Source organism: Podarcis pityusensis (genome assembly GCF_964106645.2).
Source record: "Podarcis pityusensis genome assembly, chromosome: 4".
Classification (NCBI taxonomy): Eukaryota; Metazoa; Chordata; class Lepidosauria; order Squamata; family Lacertidae; genus Podarcis; species Podarcis pityusensis.
Window position 1 is genome coordinate 65,850,332 of NC_138027.1, and position 24,544 is coordinate 65,874,875.

At 39.3% G+C, this 24,544-nt stretch overlaps 1 protein-coding gene across 4 annotated transcripts in view; it reads left to right on the forward strand.

The window, feature by feature from the left end:
* The window catches only part of ADGRG2 (adhesion G protein-coupled receptor G2), a 44,263-nt gene that overhangs the window by 9,263 nt on the left and 10,456 nt on the right, over positions 1-24,544 (forward strand). The window contains exons 2-16 of one of the 4 annotated variants that reach the window (XM_081001583.1): positions 3,029-3,147; positions 5,980-6,597; positions 12,919-12,972; positions 14,704-14,751; positions 14,854-14,886; positions 15,512-15,553; positions 16,260-16,330; positions 17,617-17,684; positions 18,291-18,330; positions 18,434-18,468; positions 19,060-19,157; positions 20,565-20,637; positions 21,058-21,521; positions 22,891-23,071; positions 23,816-23,972. In XM_081001583.1, coding sequence (XP_080857709.1) covers positions 3,030-3,147; positions 5,980-6,597; positions 12,919-12,972; positions 14,704-14,751; positions 14,854-14,886; positions 15,512-15,553; positions 16,260-16,330; positions 17,617-17,684; positions 18,291-18,330; positions 18,434-18,468; positions 19,060-19,157; positions 20,565-20,637; positions 21,058-21,521; positions 22,891-23,071; positions 23,816-23,972 — 2,100 coding nt within the window. In that variant the 5' untranslated portion in view covers position 3,029. Of the gene's footprint in view, positions 1-3,028; positions 3,148-5,979; positions 6,598-12,918; positions 12,973-14,703; positions 14,752-14,853; positions 14,887-14,918; positions 15,253-15,511; positions 15,554-16,259; positions 16,331-17,616; positions 17,685-18,290; positions 18,331-18,433; positions 18,469-19,059; positions 19,158-20,564; positions 20,638-21,057; positions 21,522-22,890; positions 23,072-23,815; positions 23,973-24,544 lie in introns of those variants that run through there. The other 3 variants (XM_081001584.1, XM_081001585.1, XM_081001586.1) reach the window with 3 other exon arrangements.

Sequence of the window (24,544 nt, forward strand, 5' to 3'; positions counted from 1 at the left end):
TAAACATAAATTAATTTTTAAAAAGCAAACTAGCAGAATAACCAAAACGATAGAACTATGAGCACCTTGCATACATTAAACCTTACTGTTACACAATTAAACCAAGTACAAATATTCAGACTTCGTGAAGTTGCCAGCTCTCAACCTTAGGGCTTGACCTTTCTTTAGTTGCTCTGAAGAAGGAAGGCAATCAATGACATCATGCTGCTGCTGTCACAACAAGACCCTTCTCACTGCCTTGCTGATGTGGTCTAAAGGAAAGCAGAGCAATACATTTGGCACCAGCTTGGCTGCAGGAGTTGCTGGAAGGAGACATACATATAACAATTTTAAGGACTCCATTTGGGATCTGTGTAGGGTTTACTTTTTACCCTTTTCTTCTCCCAAAGATGACCTGCAAGGCAAGTGTGTACAGATGTTTCCTCGGTTTACTCCTGAAGTCTTTCTCTTGAATGAGTATCTGGAAGGCAGCAGAGGTTAAGAACTGAGTTTTCCTTCTCCTAGATGGGCTACCTTCCTAGGTTGACGAGTCCCATCTGTCACTCATGTGACTACCAAGCAAGACAGAAAAAGCATTTGGAAGTAAGCTTTCAATGCTCTTGTTTTTGGGTTATTCTAAGTGTGCAAAATCACAAATTTTCACATTCCACAATGGTTGCTTGGTCTACATACCTACTAATCCATTTGTAGCATAAAAAAATAGTTTTCCTCCTTCTGTAATTGTTTATTATCATCCTCAACCTACTTTCAATCTAGATCCTATCATCCACCAGGGTTGGTGTGGTTACTTGATACATGTTTGAAAACTCTCTTCTTGGTTCAGTCATCCACACCTTTTCCTCCCTGCATGTGCCCCAGGAGTATTTAGAATATAGTGATGATTGTGATCTTGGTATGCATCCAACCACAATGTCATTTGGCAGGTGTATAATCCTCACCCCCATTGCCTACATCTGTTTTCATTTGTTTTCAAACAGACACACTGTGGTGTAATGCAGAATGAAGTTGCAATGCGCTTTTGTTTTCAAATGAAACCTGGTTCTCAAAAAGTGCTTTTCAGGGGCAATAAACTATAAATCTAGATTGTTTGTGGACTACCTAGAAAAAACAAGTACTCAGTATCCATTGACTCTAGAATGAAATGTTGTATGTACCCAACTTAAACAACGAAGAGCATGACCTGAGATTTCATTATTGGTAGGATAACTTAGACACAGCAATGTTGGAAGCTGCCTGTCATCAGACTATTTGTTCATCTTGGATGTTATTGGAAAGGGCTTTGCTGGTATTTATTTGTTAACATTGATCATGGATGCTCTCCAATGATCTTGGATGCTTTTATGAGCTTTGCAGGTTCAATATTTTCTTATTAAATGATCTATTAAGAGTACTATCCTACATTAAACTTAAGGAAGGGACTATTGCTTAGGGGGCAGGTTGTTTTGTATGTGAGAAGTACAATCCCTGGCATTTTATGTGAAAGACCTCTGCCTCAAACCATAGAGAACGGCTGCTGGTCAGAACTGACACACTTGGCTAGATCAAGACTGGTGGACCTCCAAAGGTTGTTAGACTACAACTCCCATTATCCTTGACCATTTGCCCTGCCAGCTCAGGTTGATGGGAACTGGAGTCCAACAACATTTGCAAGGACACAGGCTAATGTTAGTCTAGTGTATGCTACCATTTATTATTAATATTATTATTAATATTAACAAATCATAATGAATTATTAAGCTTTGTGTTATCTATGGTTTTTAGATAGTAGCCTAGAGAGCAAGAATTCTGGGCTCTACAGCTTATGCAAAGGATTTACTTAACTGGTTTTAATTTCCAGGAAGCTCTGGAATGCTCTGTGCTATAAAGTGATTTTGTATCAGATAGATGTGGTTTTTAAGTGGAAATATGACCTACCTTTAAATATAATATACTGTAAATCAGTCTGTGCTATAACTGCAATCTCATAGGAAGAAAAATTCATAGTGCGCAAATTAGCATTGCTTATATAGCATTAACAGTGAGCTAAAATTAAAACCTAATGGGTGCAAAAAATATCAATTTCTTATCAAACGGATGAGGCATTTTCTTGACATTCCTGTCTCCTAGTCTGGTGAATAAAACTGATCCCCATTTTCCATCCTTGCCATATACAGCAAACTTCCAATAATTTTTAAGACAAACTGTGTGCAAGTTCTTTTACAGTCATCTAAATAAAATAGTTGCAGGAGAAAGAATATTGCTTCTTGGTAATCTGACTACATTTCATTACCTGTGAATACACAATTTATTGTTGTGTTCTGCTATTTTCAGTTGTGATGTAGTTAGTTTAACAGTCTTCTAGACAAATACTTTGTTTTCATACTTTTATCTTGGGAAACTCTTTCCACAGCTGTTGAGAACTCCCATGTTCCGTCATGGAAACCCAGCACACTGCAGAAATTGTGGACATTACCATTAGTTAGAGTGGGTTGGCAAACTCAGGTAGCTGATCTTGGGCAGGAAATTATTAGGTATTTACTCTATTATTATATTTTGCTGCCAGGGAAGGGAATAGGCACAGGGGAGAGTTTTTTGCACCAGGTGCCAAAATAAGTTGGCCAGCTTTGAGTACTGTTACCTTGCCCCTTTAGTGGTTGCTTCTCTGCCTCAGTCATCAATGTGTCTTGGGTTGGTACTGATTAAGACAGACCTGTTGTGCTTCACTGGTGCCCTCTATGAACTGAGACCATGAGCTATAATGTTGCAAGTGAAAATAACGACAGCCTATTCATCAAGGAAGCAGGCCCATTGTTACAGAGATGCTTTGAAGAAACTCCCGCGAACCCCAAAACAAAGTTTGAGAAACACAGACATAAGTGAAGGGGGCAAATCTTTCTCATGTAGGATAATATTTAGAACCATACATGACTAAGCCATACTCAGAGCATATGTAAGTTCAGTGGTCCTACTCTGAGTATGACTTAGTTAGGTACTAAGTATTTAGCACCAAGTATTTAGTTGTTTTCAGATGTTTTCTTCTGCATTCTAGGATGATTGTCCATGGAGTATATCGTAACTGCGCTACAGGATTTCATGAAATCTTACTAAAATGTAAGGTTTCTCTCTCTCTCTTTTTCCTGCATTTGTTTCTGGCTTCTTCTGGCAAAGGTAAGATTTTATTTTCCATTATTTTTCCCTGGAAAAAATGTCAGTTATATTTTCTTTTACAATAGTCTGGAATGAATTGTATCTTGACAGAAGTCAACCAGTGAAATGGATATACAGTGGTACCTCAGGTTAAGTACTTAATTCGTTCCGGAGGTCCGTACTTAACTTGAAACTGTTCTTAACCTGAAGCACCACTTTAGCTAATGGGGCCTCCCGCTGCCGCCACGCAGCCGGAGCACAATTTCTGTTCTCATCCTGAAGCAAAGTTCTTAACCTGAAGCACTAATTCTGGGTTAGCGGAGTCTGTAACCTGAAGCGTATGTAACCTGAAACGTATGTAACCTGAGGTACCACTGTATGTAATAATTCAATCCAAACATTTCTATAGCACTTTTCAAAGTATGCTGTCTGTCATACCATGACCCTATGAAGTAAGATAAATCAGGATCGTGGCTTGCCCAAGATTATGAAGAGAACCTCATTTGCACCAGTAATAAAGGAACTGAACAAAAATTATTTTAGATGTTTAAATTCAGTTTAATTAAACTACTTATGGTTTCAATATACAACGTGAAACTATTCTTTTCTCGTTGGCTAGAACACTGTGCCTGATCTATCCTAAATACCAGGTATATTTGTTTTTTTTTTTTTTTTAAAGCAATTTATTAAGTTTTACAGTAAAAATAAACATAGTAAACAATGTAACATTGATCTTAACATATTTTCACATTTTCTTTGGACTTCCTCACATCTCCCGCTCCCACTTTCATCGTTGTAACGTTTTGTCAGCAATTTATCATCTTATTTAAATTCTTATATCCCTTCTATATTTCACAATCTTATAATTCTCAGAAGGAGCTAAATTTCACAGTCTTACTTATTTTCTTAAAAACTTCTAAATTTAGTGGTGCTCAGTTATTTTGATCTAGCGTCTTGTTTAGCATTCACTCAAATTACAATACTTTTGTAAATAGTTCTTAAATTTCTTCCAGTCCTCCTCAATCCTCTCTTCTCCCAGGTCACGGATTCTGCCGGTCATTTCAGCCAGTTCCATGTAGTCTATCAGTTGTATCTGCCATTCTTCCAGTGTGGGTAGATCTTGAGTTTTCCAGTGTTTTGCGAGAAGTATCCTTGCTGCTGTTGTTGCATACATAAAAAATGTCTGGTCCTTCTTTGCCACCCCTTGGCCGACAATACCCAAAAGGAAAGCCTCTGGTTTCTTAGTGAAGGTATATTTAAATACCTTTTTGAGTTCATTATAGATCATTTCCCAGAACGCCTTCACTTTAGGGCAAGTCCACCAGAGGTGGAAGAACGTTCCCTCACATTCTTTGCATTTCCAACACTTATTATCAGACAGGTGGTAAATTTTGGCAAGTTTGACTGGGGTCATATACCATCTATAAATCATTTTCATTACATTTTCTTTCAGAGCGTTACATGCAGTAAATTTCAATCCATTGCTCCACAACCTCTCCCAGTCCTCAAACATAATATTATGCCCAATGTCCTGTGCCCACCTTATCATAGCCGATTTAACCGTTTCATCTTGTGTATTCCATTTCAACAGCAAGTTATACATCCTTGAAAGTACCTTAATCTTTGGTTCTAACAATTCTGTTTCTAGTTTCGATTTCTCCACCTGGAACCCAAGTTTCTTATCATTTTTAAAAACTTCTTTAATCTGAGCGTAATGTAACCAATCTCGCACTTTGTCTTTCATTTTCTCCAAACTCTGCAATTTCCAATTGTCTCCATCCTTTTCTAATATTTCCCAATATTTTGGCCATTTAGCCTCCATATTGGGTCTTTTTCGGGCAATACCAGGTATATTTGTATCCATAACTGCAGAGGCAGATAGATCAGGGAAATATGATAACACATAACTCCAACATTTTGCCAAGTGGGTCATATGTTGCTTTCTGTCTGGCAGAAATGGGGTGAAGTGAAGAGGACAGGCTATGACTGAGGCTTGCTAGTTCTCATTCCAGATACACAAAGTAATGTCTGTCCAGTCTCTTAAATACATGGAACACATTTGAATTGTGCTCTTATATAAGCAGTGTAACTCAGTCACAAAATGGTTCTAAATATGCTTCAGCCATGAGTATTGCACTTGGATGTGATTTACATGCACTTAATCATACTTGAAAACATGACAGTTAATCTGTCTAATCCTTTTCTTTCCTTCAGTAGATCACTACAGTATTTAGCATATTTCAAATTATTAAAAATATATGCATATTGGGAATGCAGATAGGGGTTAGTGCCAGGGTTTAAGTTTGCCTCTGGGATGTCCTGGGCTTTGTACACGAGAGAGCCCAAATTCCCTGGGAGAAGTCTACACTGTAACTCCTTCCCTTGCCAGTGTGAATGTAATTTTCTAAGGGTTAATGATGATGTGCAAAGGAACTGAAGCTGAGGTTCTATCCATGTGGTATCTGCAATGCTTTTTTTCCATTAAAAAAATGTTTAGGGGTACTCTCATTTTCCTACTCATGTTTGTAATACTGCCCCTCAATGAGGCCAAACTTAGATTCACAAAATGTTTAGGGGTATGTGTACCCCTGCGCCCCCCCCAGAAAAAAGCACTGCCTTTCTGTATGGAAAGGGATGGTGCTATGCTCCCATGTCATCCAGATAGCATAAGAAATCAGAAGGTGATGTGTATGCTAGGAATGCCCAGATGATATGAGGAAATCTGTGAATTTGAACCATAGTGCTACTTTGTCATAAGATTTCAGAAAGTCAGATACAGGGAGTCATAAAAGTGCTGCAGAAACTAATCATATTTGTACAAAATGATTTTAAAAGTTTGTTTTCTTCTTGCAGCTGAGAATTATTTCTTAGGAAATTACAGAGCTGTGTTCAATACCTCATGTGAAGAAGTATGGACTTTGTCACCTGCAACGTCTGTGCCTGCTCTAATGAACTTCACATTCTGCATTCATCTTAAACTATATGACCCAAAAAACGATTGGACGGCATTCGTCTACAAAAAAGAACCAGATTGCGATCTGCCAGCGTCAGATTGTTATGAAATTGGGCTTACAGGAGGACAAGGCAAATTGACTGTTTGGCTATTTGGAGAAAATATAACCTGGGAAGAGAAACTGGATGAGGACACCTGGTACCAGGTATGCACAGGATGGCGAAGTGAACCGCAGCAAGTGAATATATATATAAATGGTACAGAAAAAATAAATGAAAAAATAAATATAACTCGGCCACTTGCTGCAGGTGGGCAGCTTTTACTTGGTTGCTCACAGAGGCCTGGCACACCCTCAAATTCTTCAAGTGGAATGGTTGGTGAACTGTATTTGTTCAGAATGTGGCCTAAAGGAGAATTATTCCGTACTCAAAATTGCCAAGATGGCGCCACTGTCCGCTGGAGGAAGGATCACTGGGTCTATAATAAGACAGCACTGTACAGCAACTCTTTGCCATGTGGTAAGTAATATTGTGCCCTTTTTCTGTTTACGGGGATGTCTTGTCTTACTGTCAGGGGCGGCTCATCCACTTGAGGCAAAATGAGAAGCACTGCCTTTCCCTGCCTTGTTGTTCCCACTGCCCAAACTGTTGCCGCTGCTTCTCTGCTTGCCCTGCTGCATCCACCTCTGGTGGAGGAGCAGCACCAGCATCAGTGCCGATTTCAGGCAATATCTTGCCCTATTTGGACAAGTTGCTACCAAAAGATCTTGCATGATTTCGGACATGATTTCAGCTGAAATCAGCACCAAAACTGGTGGTGAAGGCAGCAGGGCAGGTAGCACACCCATAGGGCTGCTTGACTCAGTATATAACAATGGGTAACTGGGTAGACTATGGGCAGGGAGAAGGAGGGAACGGTCTTAAATTGTCTGGCGCTGAATTATCTCAGTACCATCTCACTGTGTTTTCATGTGCTGTTGTGTATTGGAAAGAATACACCTTTTTTCTGAAAGGCAGCTGTAGATGGGATAAGGGGTATGGCAGATGCTCAACAAGTCATGCACACTTTGCAAGCTGACTCACTAATTGGGAGGGAATGTGTATTCTCTCCTTGCAAGTGATATTCAGAGTCTAGAGGTGCTGCAGAGGCTCAGAAGCATGCAGGTGCTTTCTAAAACACACAATGGAAGGAGGTACATGTGTAGGATAATGTAATGGATTAGACCTAAATAAACATGCTGTCTCTGCACAATACAGACTTGCTATCAAATCTCTTCAGATGTTTACTACATTTTTGTAGTTATGTTCACCTGTGCAGTATCAACAGAGATACTGTACAAAGTACAAAGGTACTTATTTTTTCAGCTGAGATTGCTAAGATGACAAGAGAAGAGGTATGGATAAATGATAGGCATCAGGGCTGTATATTTTGGGAAGATTGCCAGGAAGTTGTGAAGGCAGGGCATGTAACCATTTCAGGTTCAGACATACCTCTCCCTCTGAGTCCTATACCCATTTATAGACCCAGACTTCCCGTTTCCAAAAATATCTTTCTGCAGCTAAAAACTTTGATAAAAGAAACAATGCTGAGATTATCAGAATTCAGTGCTGCCCTTACAGCCTGTCATTGCCTTTCCTCATATTATGCTTAAAGTAAATGTGCACAATGCAATTGCAGCTGTAAATCAAAAATGGAAGCTTTAAACTAATGCACAGAATGTGGTGGTATTGTATCATATTGTTGCACGCCACCCCAATTTCCGAGTAGTGTGAGATTCTACGGGTTCCAGGCACTTACTCAGGGTTCACATTTCCTTTGGGATGAGGTACAGCGGAGATTGTGGTGTCTTTATGATATATGGTTTCTTTACACATATATATAACCTGAGCCTACAATGGAGGGGTTCACAGCATTAACACCTTGCTTCTCTCTTAGCTGCAGCCTTGGATTCGAACGAAAATCAAACATCTCTTGCTTCCTAGCCCATTGCTTCCCAGCCTGCAGCTTTTCTTCCAGCTTCTAGCTAACACTGCTCAATTCTCAACTTTGTCTTTCTAAATGCCAGTCTGGTACAGATCCTCTTTCTTTGTTCCCTTAACGACCCATCACCAAGAAGCTAGCCTGGCTATTCTAGGAATTTGAATCATTGATTAGATTTTAACACTTACAGGATTCCCCTTCCCCCAAACTCATAACAATGTTATAGAATCATAGAATTGTAGAGTTAGAAGGGACCCCTGGGATCAACTAGTCCAACCTGCTGCAATGCAGAAATCTTAACTGAAGCATCCATGGCAGATGGTAATAGGAGATGCAACAGGTAAGGTAAAGGTAAAGGATGGTTAAGTCCAGTCAAAGGCCACTATGGGGTACAGTGCTCATCTTGCTTTAGGCTGAGGGAGCCGGTGTTTGTCCACAGACAGCTTTTCAGGTCATATGGTCAGCATGACTAAACTGCTACTGGCGCACGGAGGACCATGACTAGTGCCAGAGTGCACAGAAATGCTGTTTACCTTCCTGCCACAGCCGTACCTATTTATCTACTTGCACTGGTGTGCTTTCGAGCTGCTAGGTTGGCGGAAGCTGGGACAGAGCAACGGGAGCTCGTTGCGGGGATTCAAACAGCCGACCTTCCAATCAGCAAGCCCAAGAGGCTCAGTGGTTTAGACCACAGCGCCACCTGCTCCCCTGATGCAGCAGGTATAGTACCACTGAGTGGTTAAGATTGAGGATGAAGGTCTGGGATACCAGAGTAATAAGTAATGACACCTCTGGATCTGTAATAAGCAGTGAAACCCCAAAGCTCTGAACCCACTTATTGAGTAAGGCTAGTCTGAAGGGTGTTAAACTGCATTGTTGGTTGCTTTGTGTCCCACTTGATGCTGCATGCAGAGTTGTAAAATGATTCTGCCCAGAATATGACAAAAGGGGAGAAACGAAAGTGAGAGTCGTGACTGTCATCTGTCTATGGTAAATTATTCCTTTTTTTATCTAGTACAAGCAGCTGTGTAGCAAGTGTACCACAATGAAAATGCTCTGTACTGTTTTCCTGTCCCTTCGCCTGGATTTAGAAATTCAGAAATATATATATATATATATATATATATATATATATATAATGACTAATCACAGGAAGAATGCTGCAGCTCTAGAAACCGTACCTGCTGATTCACATACCTCCTTCTATCTGCATGTTATCATAAGAAAGAGCTCTGATAATTTAACCTTTTTCTTTTTCCTTGTTTGTATTTTTCATACTGAAGTTACTGCCTAGAAATCACTCTGCTGGAGAGCACAATGTAATTTCAAGCACCTCACCCTCTTGTCTTTGTGGAACATGTAAATGGGTCTTGTGCAGTGTTTACCTCATCCATGCATAGTCAATACCTTTATGCTACAAAAAGGTGTATGGATGTCTTGTTTAAGTATTCAAACCAGATTTTTCACACAAGTTAGTTTTGACTAATTTCTGTCCAAACTAATACAAGAAAGTGAGAAACTTTGATTCTGTTCCTGTTCCGTTTTAACTACAAGTTGAACAACATGTGGCACACTCTGACTGCATTAGCTTCATGAGGGTGTTCTTGTGTGACCCTCAAGTTTGCATGCCCCACTCCCCTCAAGTGTGGAAGTAATAAGCAGTTTGGAAATGTTTTAGATTAGCTGCAGTTTGCCGTGTCATATGAACAGACAAACCATGGTTCATCTTAACTGTGCTTAATGGAAACAACCATAGTTTAAAAAGCTTGCTTGTCTTCATTAATTATGGTTAAATCAGCTACAGTTTTGGTTTGGTTTTGGTTTGAAATGACACACTAAACAACAGTTAATTTTTGAAAGGAGCAGTCTGTTCCTCACAGCCATGTTGCAGGGAAAATATTAGAAAGAGGTTAGGCTCTTTCGGTCAAAAATGTCATGTTCCTTGCTAGTATAGTGGTACCTTGGGTTAAGTACTTAATTCATTCCGGAGGTCCGCTCTTAACCTGAAACTGTTCTTAACCTGAAGCACCACTTTAGCTAATGGGGCCTCCTGCTGCTGCCATGCCGTTGCTGCACAATTTCTGTTCTTATCCTGAAGCAAAGTTCTTAACCCGAGGTACTATTTCTAGATTAGCGGAGTCTGTAACCTGAAGTGTACGTAACCTGAAGTGTATGTAACCCGAGGTACCACTGTATAACAGATCTGAACAAAAGTTTTTGTCCCTTAATTAATTTGTATTGCATTATTTATTTATTATATATGTTATTAATTTAGTTAATTTATATCCCACTGTCCCAAAGCAGCCTAGGGTGGCAAACAACAAGTGATAAAAAAATGAAAGCATCTTAAAAACAATTCCAAAACAGAAAGTCTTGCTGGAAGAGGAAGGTCCTTAGAAGGTGCTGAAAAGACAACAGAGGTGGTATCTGTCTAATATTTAAGGGGAGAAAATTCCAATGGTCAGGTCTCACAGCACCTTATGTTGTGCAGTACAGACTTCCTGAAAAGATGGCATCTGCAGGAAGCCCTCATGTATAGAACACATTGATTGGCTGGATATTTAAGGCGTGAGATGAATATTTCAAGTTTCCTGGTCCCAAGCTGTATAGGGCTTTATTATACACTAAAACCAGCACCTTGAACTTACCTCTGTAGCTAATTGGCAGCCAGTGCAATTTCTGCAATGATTAAGTTGTGGAATGCTCCCCCCAGGGAGGCCTGCATAGCACAAATGTTAATGTCTTCTTGGAGCCAGGTTAAGACCTTTTTATTTGCCTGGCCTTTTAAGGTTAATTTTAGATCAGTTTTAAACACTGGTGTTTTAGGTTTTTTAAATGTGCTGATGCTGTTGTTTTTAAATGATTAATGAGGTTGTTTGTTTTTTTAAACTTTAAGCCACACTGAATGCCCTTGGACTGCAGATGATGATGATAAATAAATAAATATGAGCGCACAACTAATATATGTGTGTTTTCTAAGGCATATTCCAGCCATTTCACAGCAGAAACTCAGAGAACTGAAATACGGTAGTACTTTGGTTGCCAAATGCCTTGGAACTCATACGTTTCAGCTCCCAGACGATCAAAAATTGGAAGTGAGTGTTCCGGTTTTTGAATGATTTTCGGAAGCCGAACATCCGGCATGGCTTTGGCGGCTTCCGATTGGCTGCAGGAGCGTCCTGCAGCCAATCGGAAGCCACATCTAGGTTTTCGAATGGTTCCAGGAGTCAAACAGACTCCCAGAACGCATTCTGTTTGAGAACCAAGGTACGACAGTGCTGAGATTGTGCAGGCATCACCATAGGGGACGCAGGGAAGGATTTTTTAAAAAAAATTCCATCCCTGTGGTTGATGGACCCATGTGGTTACTTGACAAGGGGGAGCCTTTATTATACCCAGAACCTGAATTGCACTTTGTGTTATTGCCAAACTTTTCTTTTTTCCTCACTCTTGCAGCGAATTATCAGGAACATCTCATTACCAAGAGCTGATAAGGGGGGGGCGGGGAGTTTAGAACTGTAGGTATAAAAGTGTGCCTGTCTTCAGGTTTGAGAGAATTATGGAGGTTTTACTTTCCTTTCTTTCTTTGGGTTTAAAAAGAAGACTGTCTGTGTTTGGCTGGCAGCTGTGAGAATAGGTTACTGGACTAGGTGGGTCTTTGGCCTGATTCATCAGGACTTTTTTTTTAATATGGTCGGCGGTTCGAATCCCCACAACGGGGTGAGCTCCCGTTTTTCTGTCCCTGCTCCTGCCAACCTAGCAGTTCAAAAGCACCTCAAAGTGCAAGTAGATAAATAGGCAGGAAGGTAAACCGTGTTTCCGTGTGCTGCTCTGGTTCGCCAGAAGCGGCTTAGTCATGCTGGCCACGTGACCCGGAAGCTGTATGCCGGCTCCCTCAGCCAATAAAGCAAGATCAGCGCCGCAACCCCAGAGTCAGTCACAACTGGATCTAATGATCAGGGGTCCCTTTACCCTTTACCTTAGTGATTAAGTAGATAGCAAAAGTGCTATTTTTGTAACATCCATGTATGCAAAGTAGTCAGTGGCCTCATTTAGAGGTAAAACTAAACCATATTTTAGTGCTACAGTGAGATTTGGTCCCATGCATTCTTTTATCCCTTCTCTTCCCCTGGTAATGGCTGAAAGTAGGTTGGAAATATTTGATTACTAATTTAAACTAATTATAGTCTATTGTTATGTCCAAACTGGGAACTACACTTAAGTTTTAATAGGTTTATTCAAACAAGTTAGAATTATAAACCATGGTTTGAAGGTGGATGAGTCTGACAAATCAGAGTTGGCTGAAATATGTGAGCCCAAGACTTATTCAGGCCTGGTCCTCTAGCACTAAACTATCCTGCAGAGTTACGTCTAAACAAGACCAGAATGTTTTAGGTTTTGGTAGGTAATTTTTATTTTGCAATCAACTCCTTTGTTTGGAGTGAACAACTGATACATATGTCAGTCAATTTTATGAATTTCTGCATATGAAAGAATAATTGTTTGGAAAGGTTTTATTTTTAATGTATAAAAGTTTAACAAATTTTGTGTGTTTCTTCAATACCACCTTACCTTTAAACACACATCCTAATTTTGGGTTGCTATGTATTATTCCATGATATGTACCCGAACTGTTCTCTCTGTGTGAGGGTTGGGGTGTTTTTTTGGGCTGTGGGAGTGTTTGTTGTACCTGTCAAACTTGAACAGAAATTCATTAGTTACAATATGGTTAAATAGTTTCATATTGCCATCTTGTGGTCAATAGTAGTAGCTGAACAATAATTGTATTCTGTTTTGTTTTAAAGAGCAAACAAAACCTTATTTAGCCTAACGAATGTATTAAACTGTCTCCCACTCAGGCAATGCTGGTCGTATCTCACCAAAATTTGGAAAAGCTCCAGGAAGTACACCAGGTATGTCTATTTTTGTTTTTTAAACTTTACTTCAAGAAAAGTATTATAAAATATAACACACCATAACGAAGATGAAAGATGCAACTGACGTCTCGTCAATTTACAACAGATTACAAACTGCATCTGGTGTTAGCCTTTTAAAAAATCTGCTCCTATACATGGATATGTATGTCCCTCATTTTATTATACAACTAGATAAATTATTTCCCTACTTAGGTGCTAAATGTGTGCTGCTTTTACTCAAGGATTTACAAAGAGGAAGGATCTATGGTTTTGAAAGTAGTAGTTGTTGTTGTTTAGTCGTTTAGTCGTGTCCGACTCTTCGTGACCCCATGGACCAGAGCACGCCAGGCACTTCTGTCTTCCACTGCCTTGCGCAGTTTGGTCAAACTCATGCTGGTCAAACTCATGCTGGTAGTATGAAAGTAGTTAGTATATCATAAATAGGTTTAGCAAGAATTTCTCCTTCAGATGATTTAATTTCTAAGGCATTTCATGAATATTGGTGAATATAAATCATTTTTAGTCATGTTATTTGTTTATCTACCTTGAATGTTATTTTGCCTTGTTCTGTTAAAAGCAATAACTCTGGAAAGAAAAACACCTCCAAGCTACACACAATAATCACAGCTTCTCAGTGTTATAATCAGTATGAATATTTTATGTAGATTACAAGGGCATCTTTGCAAGTCATAAAGAAACACTGACAGCCGACACAAGAGTAAGGCTCCTTCTCTAGAGGCATGACCCCTAGCACTGTTGCCTCTACAGTTGTACCTTGGTTTAAGAACAGCTTAGTTTATGAACAATTTGGATTAAGAACGCTGCAAACCCAGAAGTAGATGTTTTGGTTTGTGAACTTTGCCTTGGAAGCAGAACATGTTCCACTTCCTGTTGAGTGCGTTCCATTTGTAAATTAAGTCCCCCGCTGCTATGGAAAAGCACAGCTTGGTTTAAGAACGCTTTGGTTTGAAAACAGACTTACGGAATGGATTAAGTTCGTAAACCAAGGTACCACTATATATTGCAACTGGCTTTCCACACTAATGGGTATTTTGTTTCTTTGTGTATACATCCCACTAAGCTCTGTTCGCACTTGTGGACATGACATAACTGTTGTGAGTTGGGCCATGTGCAACTCAGCACACATTTACTATAATAACCCTAGTGGTGGGTATCATTTTATTTCCATGTTTTTGTTGCTAAAACACTTTCCCATTATTTTTTTTTTAATTTTTGAAATAAAGGTGTAGGGCAATCAAAACATGACATTGCATTTTAGGGTGAGATGAAACCAAAAGAGTGTTAATAAAATCTTTACTAGCCCAACAAGGCTTCTACTGCTAGAAGATCCAAAGAACTGTTTAAGCTTATACAAGACACTGCAATCGCTTGTCAGAAGTTTTGACATATTTGAAAAGCAGATCCCTGTGTCTTACTACAGACTGCATCTGGAACTCCCCCCACAGCTGCAAAAGCAGCTTGCCATACTGCTAGGCATTTTTAGGAAAGCAAGTCTAAAATTCCCTCCAGCTCACAGAACTGCTTTCACATTTCTTTCGATAGGGAACAAACTTTCGTCTTATAGTAGACACCTAGTAGACAAAGTTATACCCAAAGCATAATTTAATCCATTCATTTCTAGGTTTATAAATGAAAGGTAAACTATTTAAAAATTATTTGTGCTTCTCTATATTTTCAATTTTAATTCAAAAAATTCTTTATTTGCAGCAGACTCATCCATTGTCACTTTTGTCACCTACCCTAACAGTGCCACAGGCAAGATTTCATTCATATTTTTGACATAGAGTAGGCTTGCCTTCTTTAACTTTTCCTCTTTAATTTTGCAGTTTGCATTGATTTTGTGTTTTATATTCTTAGATGCATCTTCAGAGGAAGCTCTGAATACTGAAGGTAAGAACTGCTTGCACAGAGAATGTACGTAAACTGTAGCTAACTTTTTACAGTGCTTTTAGTTTGACTAGAAATAGGCCTTGCCTCTTGTTAAAAGCTAAAATACTGTCATAGTGATATTTTGATGTAAAATGAGCATCTTTCTCTTTGTTAAAGCCAGCAATGGGATGTGGGGGTGGTGGTACAATTCCGTTACAATTATTATTTTATATTAAATTGCTAAAATCAAAATAAAAATGATGTGTGGAGTGTGTGCAGAGGAAGGATCTGCATATACCTGTCTATTAAGAACACGAATTTCCCTAGATGTGGACAGAACAATATACACTGGAAACACAGCTATGTCAACTTCTACAACTGTGGTTGGTTAAGATATCAAAATTAAAACCTATTATATATTAGAGTTGTGTCACATTGTTCTGTCTTTGCTATGTGTTCTGTCCCCACATTTACTCCACTAAATGTAGGCCCTCACTCAGTTTCTAAAGACAGAAATATATCACTCCCATTTTGATTCCATGCTAGCAGCTGCATTAGAAATAGGTAGGATAATGAGTGAAAGTTATTGTAAACTTATTTTATAATGTTCAAATTAAACTTTTTATTCCCTCTTTTAAAATTCTAGACAATCATGCATGCAACTTATCATCTATCTGCCAAGACTCAGGTTAGTGACCTTCTCTTACTTCCATTTTAGATTAACTTTTTTTCAGCTGAAATTGTAGAGTTTAATTGTGTTTAGTTCCGAAGTTGAAACAGAAGCTTTTCGTGTTGTCCTCTCACGTGTGGAAGAAATGGAAAGGAGCGTTTTCTCACCCCCAAGGCTGATGCAGGCTCATTTTCATAATTTATTCATATAGAAATTTATATCCTACCATTCTAATGCAAATGGTATGGCATATGGCAATTAAAAATATTGCCGCTTTTTGAAGCAATAGTAAAATGAGACAGGGCAAGAAGACAGATAAAATAAGATCATAAAAGCATGGTGATTATTCCCAAACACTTGCCAGAATTAGCAACAACCTTCAACAACCAGCAAAAAACAGTGAGAGCTGGAGCCAGGTGTTCCCTAATCTGGGTGTGGTCATAACTAGGTATCTCTAGTCCTACCCAACTCTGCTTCAGCAAGGTGGGGCACAGAGAAGGGCCACTCACTCAGATCTTATATAGCAGGCAGATTCATATAGGATGGCTTGTGGTCTGGCCAAAGACTGTATGGACTAGTCATCCAAATTTCTGTGCAAAAGAACAGAGGGTCAAAGGATTTTTGCACAAGGAAGCTTAAAAGTACAAGCAGAGGTAGTATGTGCTTTCTGTTGTCAAAATTATTCTAAACCAAGCTATTAATAATGATGACTTTTCCTTTTCAGTCTTCTACATGGGCACTATGAAATTTCAGTCCAGGGGAAACAGCTCTAATGCTTTCTATAACTTAACACTCGTAAGTCTCTTCATTTTGATGAATTGCTATTCCGTGATCCAATTTTGGTTGCAATCTTGATATTATAATTATATCCTGTGATGGTATTGGGAAAATTATATGCTTGTATCAGGAAAGAGCCACCAGGAGGGTCCCCTAGAAAAAGCTTGTGTGATTGATAAGAGAGCCAGTGTGGTGTAGTGGTTAAGAGCGATAGACTCGTAATCTGGGGAACCGGGTTCGCGTCTCCGCTCCTTCACATGCAGCTGCTGGGTGACCTTGGGCTAGTCACACTTCTCTGAAGTCTCTCAGCCCCACTCACCTCACAGAGTGTTTGTTGTGGGGGAGGAAGGGAAAGGAGAATGTTAGCCGCTTTGAGACTCCTTAGGGTAGTGATAAAGCGGGATATCAAATCTAAACTCTTCTTCTTCTTCTTGATGGGGGAACTTTTGGTATTAAGTGGGCAGGTACAGGGCCAGATTCAGATTTGATGAGGCCCTAAGCTACTGAAGGTAATGGGGCCCTTTATATGTCCAGCTGTTCTTTGTCAACAACAAATTGACGCTGTTTTTTGTGTTGAATATATGCTGTATAGTAATTTATGGACCTAATAGGTCCATACACAACACAAAACACTGTTGCTGTATGTAGGTTTTATTTTATTTGTTTTTTATCTTATATTTTGGAAATGTACATCCAGTTTTTTTCCTTTAAATTTTTTTGGGGCCCCCAAAAGAGTGGGGCCCTAAGCTATAGCTTGTTTAGTTTATACATAAATCCGGCACTGGGCAGGTATGACGTAGGCAGTGAATGGGAAGGAACATTAACCTAGGCTGCAGGAAATTTTTGCTTGCTACCAATAAAGTTGATCATTAAGAGATTGACATAATGAAAAACCTTTTTATGATTGATATTAATTGACTTATTTGGCAGGGAGTCATCCAGTCAGATAGAATCTTGGAACTTGCCAGGTCCAACGCATATACATGGATTTGAATACTTAGGCCCCTTGCTTTGTCAGTGGAAGTAGCTTCAGAAGGTGAAAACCTGAGGAAATGTACCCCAACAGCTTTTGTCAGATACTCCCAGTGTGTAGTGGTAAAAGCTTTAGGGTCAACTTGTTTCGCTCTCTTCAAGATAATGAAAGTAGGGTTTCTGGGTAGGGATAGGGTTTTTTTAAAGCAACATACCTCCTGGGTGAAGAAGCGTCACCTACATTGTTATTATATCTGTCCTGTACTCTTTAATGAGATCCTAGCAATGTACACAAGACTGTGCTTTGTTAATGTTTTCTTTCTCTTCTCTAGCAATATCCTGGGGACAGCACCAGTCAGTACCAATTGCAAGATACTTCACCAGTACTAAAAGTACCAAAGTAAGCATTCCATAGTTCTTTATTAGGTTTTTGTCCCTTACATCATACTGAATGTTTGGTCATATTTCATTTTGAGTACTCTCACATAGTAGTGGCTGCGTTTGCCCATCATTCTAAACCATGGTTTAATGTAACATCAGAGTACTTAGTCTCCCAGGTTTGCATGTTTTACACACTTATCTCCTCTTCCCACATTACTTGTAGGAAGCCAGAGGCTCTTACACTTAGTTTCCCTTAAGCTTGGTTTGTTACGTGTTAAACAGGGGACATGATACGTCTCTATGAGCCATTTCGAAACAAGCCAACTTCAAACCATGGCTTGTTGAAACTAACCATAGTTAGTGAAACTATGATACCAAGTTTGGATGCAAATACAATTTGAGTTTAGGAAAGATGTGGGGAACCCACAGGGGTGCCTCAGAAATAATGTAGTTGGTCCAGGGAGCCATGGATTCAAAAAGGTTGAAAGCCTCTGTTGTAGGCATAGGATATGATGGGCTCCAGTGTTAGGGGGAGCTGCTGGAAACTAAACTGGCTCAGGGATAATTTACTAGTAAAAATCAAATATAGCATTTCTGACTAAGCTGGCAAAAACTTTCCTTTTAGCATTTCAGATTTCAACCAAACCCTTCAGAGCATAAGTGAGGTAAGTAAGCATTCAGTTATTACTATAGATATTTATTCATGGAGGCTTGTGTAATTTTGAACTTGATGATCAAGTAATTTATTTTAAATTTGTTCTTTTATAGTCATCCATCATACAGTGTCATGAAGTAATCCAAAGGTTTGTCATATTCCTAGTGATTCTTTTATTGGCTACACATATATTAAAAAGTGGACTGGCATTTCAATGCTTTAATAGACATTTTATAGTGTTATCCAACTCAGAAGTAAGTGCTATTGGCTTCAGCAAGACTTGCTCCCAGAAAAGTGCCTACAGGGGTGCAACTTAAGGGTCTATACCCGGAATAACTTTTCTAAACAGCAAAGTCACTTCTGACGAAATGTTTGAGGAAGGGAGTGCTATCTCAGTCTTCTAACCTCTCAAGTGGAAAGCCTTGAATTATTGTTTTTTAAACCCACCTTCAAATCCCCATAGATACTGAAAATATTGGAAAAATTAAACTCTTATTGATGTTTGTTGTTCCTACAAATAGGGTTTTGCTTTGTTTTTAAATTAGTTTAATTAGATCCAATAAGTAGTAACAGACGTTTGGTCCTCATTTGTCTAACAGGACAAGCCAAATAATGGTGCAGACTTGTATAGTTTGGAATAACGTGATTTAACTAATTAAGCAGGAACACTGCTTTAAATAATTCATATGCTGGCATTCAATCTAGTAGCATTTACTAGATTTTTTCCCCCACATTGTAGCAGATCAGAGTGCAGTTTCACAATAAAGGTGAAGAAAAACATGGATATAAGCAGCATATTGTCAAAATTGGAAGGAAAAGCAGAACTTAGCCTAATAGGTAAGTAACCAATAGTCTCTTGTTCTAGAGATCTGAGATGGCCAATGGCACAGGTCTCATCTAAATTCCAGAATTTAAGCCTTTTGCAAGGAGGGGGTTTAAAAGAGTATCTGAGAACTGCTAGTAAAACTGGGCTAAGGAGAAACAGTGTTTGACAACCCAAAAATCAAAAAGTCTACTTCTGGTTTGTATGTTAACCACTTTCTCACCTCAGTCCTTTTATCTATGGATGATAATAGGATGAGATGATAAATGGATGAGAATGTGCAAGCTGTCTCTGTTTTATATCAGTGCCAATATTTAGTGTGGAATGATATCTGATTTGAAGGGCCTTCAACACAAGAAGTGGTGCATTTGGGATGGGTGGAGTCTGTACTCCCTAGTCACTTATGGATTCAATGAAAGGAGCTCATGTTCCTACTAGGATGCACAGCTAAGTAAGGGAAATTGTTTGGGTCTGTGTATAATGTAGATACCACAACAGAATTTCCGGTGGCTGGTAGATTATACCAAAGCAGGCCATTCATGACATCAGTTTGCAGTATTATTATTATTATTATTATTATTATTATTATTATTACATTTATATCCCACCTATCTTGCTGGGTTTCCCCCAGCCACTCTGGGCAGCTTACAACATATATACAAACACAACAAAGCATCAAACATTAAAAAAAATAGGCAATATTGAACACTGTCTTGACTCTCCTTTTGTACTCACAAAACTTCTCTACTGATCATTGTTTAGGTATAGCCAGCAAGAAGTGTTTTGCATTTTCCCCAAGCCTCTTCACACAACTAAATAATTAATCTATTTTTTCATTTATTAATATGTATTAATCAATTTCCACTCAACCCTTCAAGGAAGTTCTCAGAACAGCTAATTTTTTAACTTTCTTGTGAAGTGGAACGACAGAGTGATTATATTGCATTTTATATGTTCAGAATACTCTTACGTTGGGGTTGGGCAAAAGGTAGATTTGATAGTAGACCGTTGGATGATCAGCAGTTGACCTGTAAGGATTTCTGACCCCCAGTTGTTTAAAAAGACCAACAGACTCTCCCGCAAGTGAAAAATTAGACAGTTGAAAGTTTAGGGGAAAGCAAAGATTTGTGCAGATGAGTGTAAACACAGTTCTGTTTCTGAAAACAAGTTCTTGAGCTGAACACAGAGGCATGTTATGTCTTTTGTTCTATGTGTGCTGCTGCCCCCAGTGACTATTTTGCCTCTGGTTGCTGTACCTTGGAGTTCTTTTAATAAACACGATAGGTATCATAAGCCTGAAATCTGCCCACCTGCTCTGTCTGACAAAAATAGTTAAAGTTAAAGAAGATTTAGTTGCTTTCATAATAATATCTAACTGGCAAATTAAAATGCTAATTGTTCTTAATTTTTTGTTATTCTAGAGTTGTGCTGTTGTTCAGCTTTTTGGCCTGTCTCTTGTCCCTCAACTGTTGAAGAGCTAAAACCACTGCAATGGTAAATGTGCTTAGTCCAGGTTCTGCCTGTATTTGCAACCATGTGCATGCTCTATGGAAGTGAAAGAGCATTGTTCTGTTGTTCACCTTTGTGTTTACTTTGCCTATGAACCACTGTGTCCGTGTTGGGAAGGACTGTCTGCTAAATGGCTGTGGAATAAGCTTGATGTCACATTTAGCACTTTTTTAGTGCAGAATTCGAAATCTCTTAACATACCTGAGTTATGATTGTGGTTTGTGAAGAAATCCTCTAGACTCATGAAACACCTTAAGAATATTAGCAAAACCAATCTGTTCTTAAATCTATCCATATAATAATTACCGCGTTTCTTTGGAACCTTGCATATCTCTGTCCGAATGCAAGTTGCTGTTAAACTGATATCAATACCTGTGTATAATTTTATCTGTGTTCTTCCTGTAGTGGTATTTATGGAGCACTTCCTTGCACAAGCCCTAGATCTCCTGACACATCTGTTTTACCTGTTACTCCTTCCACTATGCCTTCTGATGTTGTGACTCTGCATGGGTATCCTTCCTCTGAATCAACCACTGCTTCACCTCCACCTTTGACTAAGCCAACCATGGTTTCACCTCCACCTTTGACTGAGCTTACAACAAATGACCTTGCTACAAATACGGTTCTTCCTCTCACTGAACACAACAGCGTTGTGCTTCCTTCTACAACTCCTACCAGTGCAGTTCTTCCTCCTTTTGAAACAACTAATCCAGTCTTTACAACAGTGCATTCCACAATGGATGCAGTACCTCAGACTACTTCCAAACCAACAGTAGCAGTTTCCCAAGCCACCTCAACTGCCATGACCACTACTTTGGATATTCTTTCCACTACTGAAACAGAGGGAAGTCCGAGAACAGTCAGCAAAGGTAAGCCTTATTTTTAAATGCATAGTGAAGTTCTGTTGTTACTAGACATGGGTTACACATGCACTTTGTGGTGTGGTGTGAGACTAGAAATGCATCTTTATGGAGCTTGCTCCATTTGGCAAGCTGAATTCTCAATAGCTTACCATGTAGTAGTGACTAGTAGGTGGTTTGCTAGTGTGGCGATAGAAATCCAGTCAGTACGTTGCAGCACCTGGAGCAGAGGTGGATGTGAGCCAACATTGTGCCAATGCACAATTGCTGAGTGGACAGTTGCTCCAGTGTGGGCATAGGTTGCTGACATCTGCAGGGGCAGCTGTCCATCAAACAATCATGTATGTGTATGCTACTGGCTGCAGCAACACCTGCCCCCCTTCACCTTGCCTTGTGCCACCAGGTAAGGATAGGATTTTCCCTTTCCTCTCTCTTGTTGTTGTGCGGTCGCTTGTTTAAGTGACTTGCATCCCTGGCTGCAACTATTCCAATGTTGCATGTGCCAATTGCATCCTAGTGTAAGTCAAGGGAAGGAATTTAAAGGGTTGTCATAAATAATGCTGAAACCTGGAAAATGTTTGCAAATGTAAGAACTGGATGCACTTGTTCAGCCGTTCTAATTCATGCAACTGACACATGTTGCATCCTGAACCTGCATGGTAGGAAGAGAGTGAAGCACACTCACCATAGTGCTTTGACCTTTTTAGCCAAAGGGTAATGATGGCCTGGGGCTTTCCCCTGATACATCATACTCACTGACATCTCCCAAAGATAGGATTAGGAATTTTAGAAAGTTCTGTACAGTCTATGTCATAAGATCTTTTAAGTCACTGGAATTGAATATGAAGATATCTTACATTAAAAATATATTCCACAACAGCTGATTTGTTTATTGAAGCAATTCTTGAAGGGGGAAAAAAAACACCAGTTCCATTTCAATAGCAGTGTTAAGATATCTTTATAAATCATAGTTTAGCATGACATGCATGAGCAGGAATGAGCCATGGTGAGCCTTCGACTTCTACACACCCCCCCCGAAACTTCTGTTTACTATTTACCATAGTTTGATATGTCAAACGGTTTGACAAACTGTGGTTAATACACTACGGTTCATCTCAAAGCAAAGCGGTTGTTTCTTAAGTTGGCTTCTTGAAACAAACCATAGCTACAACTAATCACAATTCTGCGGTTGGGCACTGCAATGAATTGTGGTTAATGAAAAGTAGAAGATAGATCTTCCATATTCTCTCTCTTAGCCACACAGGAAGAAAACGGTATGAATGCGTACTCAAAACTTTGGTTTAGTGTGATGTGAATTTAACGCTTCATTTTCCTGTTTTCAGCTTTGGATTACATTGTGTTTTTCCATCTCTTGCAGAACCAGTGTTCCACAACAAGACCGACATTGCTAACAGTAGCGATTTCGAGAACATAGTTTCTGAACTGGAGCACAATTTGACTGCACAAACAATATCACCTGTGCTTGCAAAAGCAATGCTAAACACTGTTGATTTTCTTCTAAACATTTCCGCAAAACATATATCTCCATTGTCTAAAAGGTAAGTGTCCTGTACATTTTTCTTATTTTGATAAGGCTTGTCTGTTGTGTGTGATTCTAATATAATCAGCCGTGTGTGTGTGTGTGTATCTCACATACAAGGGGCTGTTGCCCCTGTTTGCTTCTCTCACCCACCACACCCACAGAAATCACCCCTTCCCCTTAGAGTTTGCCCAGGCTACCCATCCTTCCCCTGCTTTTACATCTCGCTGCTGCTGATGGGGAGAGAAGGGTCACATACCAAGTGAGATCATTTGTCCATCTTGCTCAAAAGTGTCTACACTGATTGACACTGGCTCTTCAGGATGTGAGACTAGAGATACACTCCGCCCTACTTTGAGTTGCTAGAGATTGAACCTCGGACCTTCTGCATACAAAGCCAATGGTCTACCACTGAGTTACAGCCCTTCCATGCACAAACACATGTGGCCACTATGTGGCCATGGATGCCTCTTTAGATGCCTAAAAAACCCCAAAGGCTCAGTTATCTGATTATAGGATTCAAGAGGTTGATACTTACCTGGGTCTTCTGAGATGAGATGGATAAATAAATAAATAAATGCTTCATTTTCACTCAAAAATTGAACTTGTCCATGACTTCTTAGTTTTAGTGATACCTTTTCAAAGCATTTCTATATTTTCAAGTTATTCAAGTGAAGTTACTTTTCATTAAATGCTTATAATATTTTTCAAACCTATTACATAAGGAACATCATCATGTCATCTCCTGTTTTTACTTTAATAGAATAATAAAAATAGTGGATGGAATTGGCTTAAAATTGAGCTTCCCGGCAGAATCCATTAATTTAAGCTTCCCTTCTCTGGCTCTGGCTGTGCAGAAAGTCAACAGCACCTCATTTAATGGAGTCTCTTTCGCTGTTGAAGATTCCCCACACCTTCAGGTAAGCTACCCCTCCCCTTTTTGCTTCGGTAAACCTGAAAGGGAAAGAGAACCTGGGCATATAGCTTGAGTTTGGGAGTTTTGTTAAGGGTTGTTAGAGTTGTTCGGAGACCCCTATTGCCCTGACAAACCTACAGTTCCCAGAGTGGTTATCAATCAATCTCTCTTCCCAGGGAATTCTGAAAACTGTAGCTCTGTGAAGAGAATAAGGATCTTCTAACAAGGACATGTTAAAAACAGCCATGACTGCTTAAAGTGGCACAATACTCCTTTAAATGTATAATGCAGTTGGAGCCATTGTTTGATGGAACTTACCGGTACATGCAGAAATTCAGATTGCAGCCAGGGCATTGAACGCCAGATGGGCAGGATATAAATAATAAATTGTTATTATTATTATTTTATTTTATTTATCGCTTACTGCTAAGAAGGCATGTATAGGATTGCAGTGTAGTCTTCAGCATTTAAATGAAAAAACAGGCTGTATTGGCCAGTAGATTTCAGGGTTCAATGGGCTGTATCCAGGGCTATTTTTCTGGGGGGATGCATACCCCTAAACATTTTGTGATTCTA